The 8847-nt window shown below is 43.5% G+C and overlaps 1 protein-coding gene across 1 annotated transcript in view; it reads left to right on the top strand.

Annotated features, from left to right (window-relative positions):
* The window catches only part of ZC3HAV1 (zinc finger CCCH-type containing, antiviral 1), a 63149-nt gene that overhangs the window by 48735 nt on the left and 5567 nt on the right, over window positions 1–8847 (top strand). Inside the window, exons 9-13 of the mRNA XM_007466603.1 lie at window positions 35–155; window positions 3634–3736; window positions 5634–5724; window positions 6554–6681; window positions 7053–7183. Coding sequence (XP_007466665.1) covers window positions 35–155; window positions 3634–3736; window positions 5634–5724; window positions 6554–6681; window positions 7053–7183 — 574 coding nt within the window. The remainder of the gene's footprint in view (window positions 1–34; window positions 156–3633; window positions 3737–5633; window positions 5725–6553; window positions 6682–7052; window positions 7184–8847) is intronic.

Genomic DNA, 8847 nt, shown 5'->3' with positions numbered 1-8847 from the left:
TTTTCTTTTTTTTTTTTTTTTTTTTTTTAATTAGAAAGACAATGAGCACATTTCAAACATCGACTCTTCATACCTGGAGTCTCTTTTTCTATCCTGTCCCAGGGGAATTGTGCCATTTCAGGCGGGTTCACAAAACTACGAGCTCAGCTTCCAAGGTAAGTCTTTGTGTTTGGCAGTGGTGCCTGTTGCTGGAATCCGGCCTGTGGCATCCGCGTGGGCGTGGGAATGGAGTAGCCCGGCGTGCTGCGCTCAGGACCCGGGTTCTTTTTAGCAAGGCAGGCAGTTCAGTGGGTGGGAGCCAGTGGAGGTCAGAAGACCTGTCCTCTGGAGCCTCGGCTCTGACGCAGAGTAGCTGGGACAGCACTGAGCACCCTGTAAAATGGGGGCATTGGATTACGTGGTCTCTGGGGGGTACTTCCGGCTCTGCCATTCTTAATTTCTGACTCTAGGTGGGCTGCTTCCCAGACTGAGGCAGAATTTTCAGGTGCCGATGATTGCAGTAGAGACCTTGGCCCTGTGGGTGCCTTCTGAGTTTTATTTTATTTTATTCATTTATTTATTTATTTTTAAATTTATTTATTTTATTGTATTTATTTTTGGCTGTGTTGGGTCTCCGTTGCTGTGCATGGGCTTTCTCTAGTTGCGGCGAGCGGTGGCTACTCTTCGTTGCGGCGCACGGGCTCTAGGCGCGCAGCCTTCAGTTTGCAGCCCGCGGACTCACTGTGGGATCTTCACGGACCAGGGCTCGAACCCGTGTCCCCTGCACTGGCAGGTGGATTCTTAACCACTGCGCCACCAGGGAAGTCCCCCTTCTGAATTTTAGAACCTTGCTATTCCTTTTAGGCTTCATCATCTAGGTCAGTGGTTTTATCCATCACCTTTTCTAAAGACTTTGCCTTCCGCCATGTTTATTTGCGCCTCCATAGGAAGATTTTCTGGTTACCTTCTACCCGTCTGTCTGTTGTGTTTAGTAAAAAACCAGGGCAGAAACTGCTCTCCCTCTGAATGTACTGTCCCATCGGCTGCATCCATGGGACACCCCCTGCGTGTGGTCAGATACTTGCCTTTTCAGGACCCAGCCCTATAGGTGCTTTGAAAGAGGTAAAGGAGATTTTGTCAGGTCTTTGACATTCCCAGGTGGTACCTGAGATTTGGGTCCTGTACCAATTATGGTGTGTTAAGTCATATAGCTTTGAAGGGCCATTATACCAATTTCTGTGGAAAGCAACCTGGTAATACATATCAAGAGATATTAAAATATGCTTGCTTTTTTATTTTCTCAGGAACCTTTCTAAGGAAATAATTCACAAGAAAAAAATAAGCTATAGGCATAAAGGTCTCTGTTAAAGCCTTACTTATAGTACTAAAGTAGAGGGATAGCTTGTGTACCAGTAAGGTAGTGACTGAACACATTAAGGTATTAAATTTCAGTGGAGTATTGGGTGGTTGTTAAAAATTATGATTATGAAAACTGTGCAGTAAAAGCAAAATTTGATATTGTTAAATGAAGAAGACAGAACCCCAAGTTTGTATTTCTGTACTTTTTGGGTTTTATGTTATATTTAAAACAGAAATGAATTTTTTAAAAATTTAATGTGCATGATAAGTGCAGCAATGTATGCATGTGGACCAAGACTAGACGGCAATAGAGAAAAATAAAAATCTCCTCTGTTGGGTGGTCAAATTAAAAATGTGCTTAAATTAAAAAAAAAATATTTTGGTGGTATTCTCTGTGGTGAAAGGTGGTGGAGAGATGAGAACCAATATACCTTGTTCCTGAGTCTGAACAATTTTAGCCCCATAATTTTGTTCATTTGGTTCATAGAAACCAGTTCAGGGAAGTTTGCAGTGTTCCAGACTACTTTCTTTCTACTTCTTATTTGCTCTTATTCATTAAACTGGTATTAGAGTGTCAGTTGTGTATTAGGCCCTGTTCTGCATGCTGGCAAACCAGGCAACTTCAGAAAATAATTACAGCTACGGGGAAAATGAAGCAATGTGATGAGGCAGAAAGAGGATGGAGGAATCATGGGAGGGAGGTGCATGCTTTTATCTGAGGAGGAAACTTTGGAAGGGAGGGGACAGCCCATGCACATGGGAAGGAGGTGTGTAAGAGATGAGAGAAGACGTTGAAACTTAAATATTTTATGAGCTGGAAACCTCGAGAAGGTTTTCAGCAGAGCTGTGGCATGATCTGATTTGCTGTTTCTGTCATTGTTTGTTTTGTTGATGTTGATGTAAAACTGTACTGAGGCATAATTGCTGCAATAAGATGCATCCATTTTAAGTGTGCAGTTGGATGAGTGCTGACAAGTGCGTGCAAATACTATTCTAATCAAGATCTAGAACGCTCCCATCAATCCGAAAAGTTTCCTTATGCCCCTTTGCAATCGGTCTCTCGTCTGCAACCAGTTTACTTTGTCACTATAGATTAGTTTTATCTGTTCTAGAATTCCATATACATAGAACCTTGTAGTGTGTACTCTGCATATGGCTCACTTCTCTCAGAATACTGTTTTTCACTCATCTATGTTGTTGCATATAGAGTAGTCCTTCCCTTTTCATTGCTGAGTGATATTCCATTGTAAGGATATACCATGGGGCTTCCCTGGTGGCACAGTGGTTAAGAATCTGCCGGCCAATGCAGGGGACACAGGTTTGAGCCCTGGTCCGGGAAGATCCCACATGCCGTGGAGCGACTAAACCCCTGTGCCACAACTACTGAGCCTGTGCTCTAGAGCCTGTGAGCTACAACTACTGAGCCTGCACGCCTAGAGCCCATGCTCTGCAACAAGAGAAGCCACCGCAATGAGAAGCCCGCGCACAGCAACCAAGAGTAGCCCCTGCTCGCCACAACTAGAGAAAGCCCTCGCTCAGCAACAATGACTCAGCACAGCCAAAGATAAATAAATAAAATAAATTTTTTAAAAAATGGATATACCATGGTTTGTTTAGCCGTTAACCTGTTGATGGGTATTTGGGTTGTTTTCACTTTTTGGTTCTTGTAATAATGCTACTAGGAACATTCAAACGCAAGTTCTCGTGTGGATGTAGCTTTTCATTTCTCTTGGATAAATACTAAGGAGTGGGATTGTTGGATTGCATAGGCAGTGTATGTTTAACTTTATAAGAAACTACCAAATTGTTTTCTAAAGTGGTTGCACCGTTTTATACTTTCACTAGCAATGTACGATGATTTACTTTTTAAAGAGCTCATGCTGGCTGCAGCTTAGACTTAGGTGTACAACATGTGTGAATTGAAAATGACATTTCACATTTGAGGTAGGAAAAAACTTCTAAGATATAGCTACCACATTTCAACCCATAATCGTTGATGCCTGTCATGGGTGACGTAATCTGGCTGCCCTAGCTCTCTTTACCACCTGACTTTGATTTAAAGATTAGATTAATTCAGGAATGCTCATTTACCTCTTTGTTTTCTGGGTCTTATACTAAGGGCAGTGAAGAATACAAGTTTTTATCATGAGTAATTTCCATCCAAAAGGATTTTCTCGATTCACACATGTACAGTTGAGTCATGAATATTTGCTGTGTTACTAGCCTCTGAAAAATAACAATAAATCATTTCCTAGGACTGATTCTTGATTTGTGTTTTCTTTTTTCTGTCTAAAGGGATGATTCAGACAAACATAGCTTCCAAGACCCAAAAGGATATCGTCAGGAGGCCGACGTTTGTGTCTCACTGGGATGTGGAGCAGGTGAAACGTGGACAAGCGTGAGTGTCTGGAACGCTGCTTGCTGGCACACGTTTGAGATGTTAACACGCTGACCTCATTGAGTCGCTCATGAATCTGGACCCTGTTTTCTGAAATGTTCCTGCTCACATAACACTGCAATTTGCTTTTGCTTTAACAATGAGTGAGGTGCTTGCTAAACGGTACAGCGTGACTGAAAGAATTCTGGAGCCGGAAGTCTGTCTTTCCCTCCAATTCCCGGGGGACCTTGGGCAGCTCCTCTTACTCTGGGCTCAGTTTCTTCAGCTGGGAACGGCTGGTTGTTCCCAGGAAAGAATCAAATGCACAATTACTGGGTTTTTGTTTTGCTGTGGGTTCTTCTGGATATCTTTAGTTTTGTTGAGTGGATTTATAAGGGGTGGGAGGCTGAGAAAGAAATGGAGAGAAAAAAGGGATGTGGTAGCTGCCTGAGTAAAGGCTTTAGGGAGAGATAAAGGTGATGAAAGGGGATTTGTAAAGGAAATTTTGCTGTGGGGATTCAGTGTGACGCCTCTGTCTGCTCATGAAACTCAGCCAAACCTACATTGCTCATGAACATTTTTGGAGTTGGATTTATTTTCCTGGGTGATGAGTGATTATGTAAAACAGACGTCAAGGCAGGTGTGAAGTCGGTGCTCTAATTAGGTCCTTTTGGTTGTAAGAATTAAGGTATTCCATGGAAACGGGAAGTTACTAAAGGGATAAACGTGGTGTAGTAGGGAAAACAATGTTTTACAAGAAGCCAAGGCTGGGGAGCTGAGCTCTCTGAGGGCCTTAGGACTGGGAGTTGGGTCCAAGTGCTGCTTTAGGGCCTGAGCAGCCTGGGGTCACAGAGCTTTGCCTGTGACCAGGTTAATGGCCGGACTCTGGAGCTACATGTCTAGGCTCAGATTCTGCCTGCTGCTTATTAGTTGTGTGCATTTGGACAAACTAATCACTTTGCATCCCCTCATCTGTAACATGGGCTTGATCCTAGTACATTTGTCAAGTATATCTTAGCTGCTTTTCTTCTTATTCTTATGCCCCTGCTAAGAGACTCAGCAACCTTATCTGTATCTATGTGCATATCTGTCTTTATATCTCCTAAGACTTTTCTCTGGCTAATGCTTGACAATTTTAACCTCATTATTCCAATCTTTTTCTTTTTCTTTCTTTCTTTTTTTTTTTTTTGGCGGTACGCGGGCCTCTCACTGTTGTGGCCTCTTCCGTTGCGGAGCACAGGCTCTGGATGCGCAGGCTCAGCGGCCATGGCTCACGGGCCCAGCCGCTCCGTGGCATGTGGGATCCTCCCGGACCGGGTCATGAACCCGTGTCCCCTGCATAGGCAGGCAGACTCTCAATCACTGCGCCACCAGGGAAGCCCCAGAAGGGGGTCTTTAAAGAGTTCTTTTCCTTAAAGCATTTAAAAATTTTTAATTTTCTCATTATGGAAAATTTCAAACTTAAAATTGTACAATAAATCCCTATGTATTGTACACGTTAGTAGAGAACACCCACGTGTATGGTTACTCTGAAATACAATTCATCCAGGAAAGGCAGGATTCTTTCCCCTGTACCCCTATTTTAGTGTTTATCACTTGTCAAAGAAGCTGTAAGACAAACTTAATGCTAACACATTAGGACCTTTGAAGGTTAAGCAGAAATGTAAAAGAGTCAAGGCTTTTACATTTTAACTCAATGGGAAAATAACAATTTACCAAATTATGAATGATTACCACCTTTTTTAAAAGCATGATTACTGATATGTGTGTACCAGGAATATGCAGGGATGTAGTCCAAAGAAGATACAAAGGGGAAGTTTTCTGAGGAACCTCACCTTAGTTGAAGTTAGGCACAGAAAGTGATTTGGGCACATGAAACAGGGAGCCAGGTGAATTTCTTTCTCTGTCTTGTTTGCAGCCATCAGCAGGTGAGGACCCAACCAGAGCCTTTCACCTCGGTATGTCGTCCTCAACGGGACGTGTGCATCTCATCCTCAAATGGCTATCAGGTACTTGGTTTTTACTTTTTAGTGGGTGAATTGTTTAAAGATGGGACAAAGTCCTTTGCTACAAATGTGTGTATTTGAATGAATGACTGAGTGAAGGAGTGAGTGAATCGCTTCTGCAAAACCCTTGAATCAAGATTCAGAGGCTGACATCTAAATGGTGATTGTGTCATGTGCCACTTTCCCAGAGAACAAGTCTTCTCCAGGGCACGTCATTGTTTCCAGAGTCCAGGCATACACTATCTCCTTGGGATAGATCCTCACAACAAACTTGTAACATAGATATTCGATTCCCTACCTTACAGACGAGAAAACTGGAACTCACAGTAAAAGCGACTTGTCGTTAGTTGGAGTTAACAAACAAGTTTCTATGGGAGTTGAAGTGTGCCTTACCTCATCACCTCGCCTGGTTGGGGCGAGACTCTTCCTGGATCATTTAGCCTCCACATCAGACTCCAGCTTTGGGTGCAGGCAGCTCTGCTTGGGCTCCTTGGGTACCTCCAGTGCCTCTGCCCCTGCACTGGCCTTAGGCAGGGAACTCACCAGGTCATTGGACTAACTAAGTCACACACCTGGGGATGGGGTGGGGACGCTCCGTTTGCCTTCAGGCATAATGCTCTGTTAGCCTGCAGTCAGCCTGAACAGACGGGCTCCATGCCATCTAGCTCATCACTGGAATGGACTGCCAGATGTGGAAAGCCTAAGCTGGCTTATCCCATCTGCTGTCAGAGGCCTGGCAAGGATACTCCATGGCACAGGCAGCCATACATATGGACATATCATGCCTTAAATGTTTCCTGTTTCACACTCATATATTTTTAAATTTTTTTAGATGTTTGAGATCAATGGCTCTCTGGAATATGCCAAAGTGAGTGAGCATTTTAAAGCTTCCATGAAAAATTTCAAGATTGAAAAGATAAGGAAGATCCAGAACGCAAAGCTCTTGAAGGCTTTTGAAAGGTTGGTGGCCAGATTATCAGGTGTCTTGACATAAAGTTTGAAAGGATTAGTGAAGATCTATCTTTTAAGATTTATATTCACTGGTTCATTTTAGTAGTCAACAGTTTCTTCAATCTCTAGTTGTGTTTTCATTGTGTCCACTCAAGCTTCTCTCTTTCAGCTTTAGCTTTACAATTAAATGCTTTCATGTGTCTATCATTTAAAAGTTTTCATATATTTATTTTTTACAGCTGTTGCCTTAATGTTAGTAGCTCCATTCTGAAAGCTAGCAGAATAAAATTTTAAGATGATTAGACTTTAGTTGGGATTAATGTTATTAACGAGTGGAGGAGGAATGTTCCCGATACTAAGTCTCACATTTCTTATATTAGGAAGAAAAAGGAGATGAAGAGAGATGAGAAAATCCTATTTTGTGCAGTGAGACGCACCCATGTAGAGTCTATCTGTGCGAATAATTTTGACTGGGTCATACATGGAATTCGTGACACCAAATATGGGAAAGGTTTGTATGGGAGAGAGAAGCCGAACTAGTAGAACCATCGCTCAGGCTCTACACATGCTCTGGTTATGAGGTATCTGTAATTATTTTGTATTAACCAGCACATCCAGGCTTTTACAGTCATGGAGAGAAAATAAGCTCATGTTAACCTGAAATGTCCAAAGTAGAGTGGGAAATTGCCGTGGGACTTGATTACTGCACCTTAGCCCTGCTTTTCCCTCCTGTCATTTTTGTTTTGCGGGAAGGGCAGGGCGGGGAAACCAAGGCATCTCATACATCTTGCAAGGTACTCCCCCTTGTTGATGACTTTGTCTACCATTGCTACTCAGTACCGGCCATGGCTCTTCCTGACCTATGCCCATCCTACTGCCACTGCTAGGTTCTAATCAAAGATGGGAGATGAGGCCTCTCCCATCTCGGGCCACACCGGTGGTCACACAAAATCTTTTCAGCTCTTTCTTTTTGTTCCTAAATTCCTTCATGCAACTCAAAAACCCAAAACCCAAAACCCAGCCAAACAAAAACCAAAGAATCACTCATCTTTTTTTCTTTCTTTAAAAAAATTTTTTTTGGGGCTTTCCTGGTGGCGCAGTGGTTGAGAGTCCGCCTGCCAATGCAGGAGACACAGGTTCGTGCCCTGGTCCAGGAAGATCCCACATGCCACACAGCGGCTAGGCTTGTGAGCCATGGCCGCTGAGCCTACGCGTCCGGAGCCTGTGCTCTGCAACGGGAGAGGCCACAGCAGTGAGAGGCCCATGTACCGCAAAACAAAACAAAACAAAACATTTTTTTTGGCTGTGTTGGGTCTTCGTTGCTGTGCGCGGGCTTTCTCTAGTTGCAGCGAGTGGGGGCTACTCTTTGTTGTGGTGCACGGGCTTCTCATTGTGGTGGCTTCTCTTGTTGCAGAGCATAGCCTCTAGGCGCATGGGCTTCAATGGTGGCAGCATGTGGGCTCAGTAGTTGTGGCTCGCAGGCTTAGTTGCTCCTTGGCACGTGGGATCTTCCTGGACCAGGGATCGAACCCATGTCACTTTCACTGGCAGGCAGATTCTTAACCATTGCGACACCAGGCAAGTCCAAGAATCACTCATCTTAAGGGAACAAGTAATAGTTTATCACATTTTCAAAGGGGGCTCAACTCATATAACTAAGATTAAATTCAGTGCCCCCCCCACCCAAAAGCAAGAAGCCAATCAGTCAGTGAACAGATATTTTTGAGTGCCTTCTATGTGCTACATGCTGGGGACACAGTGGCAAACAAGTTAGACATGCTCCCCCCCCCCACCATTATTTCACGTAATTTAATGATTGCAAATGTTCAGCTGCTGTAGATGAAAAGAACAGGCCCTGTGGACACCTGAACAGGTTGGAGAGGTACTCCTAAGAACAGGTGGGGTTCACCAGCCTCAAAGAGTCAGGAATAATTGGTCCAAGACATGGCCACGCAATAGACTTGACCCCAGGGCAGGGGAAGCTAATGAAGGGTTTTAAGCTGGGGAATGACTAGATGAGCATTTCTTAAGTTTCTTAAGTTTAAACACGTCACTAAAACCTACTGAGAAATGTTTGGAGATAGCGGAGTAACCATCTTGAGTGAAATATAAGAGGTGTGACATTTAAACCCATCAGTTTCTCATGAGTCTCTCTTTTTTTTTTTTTTTTTTTTT

Source organism: Lipotes vexillifer, unplaced genomic scaffold, assembly GCF_000442215.2.
Source record: "Lipotes vexillifer unplaced genomic scaffold, Lipotes_vexillifer_v1.1 scaffold71, whole genome shotgun sequence".
In the NCBI taxonomy this organism is placed as follows: domain Eukaryota; kingdom Metazoa; phylum Chordata; class Mammalia; order Artiodactyla; family Lipotidae; genus Lipotes; species Lipotes vexillifer.
This window is presented reverse-complemented; position numbering and strand designations above follow the sequence as displayed.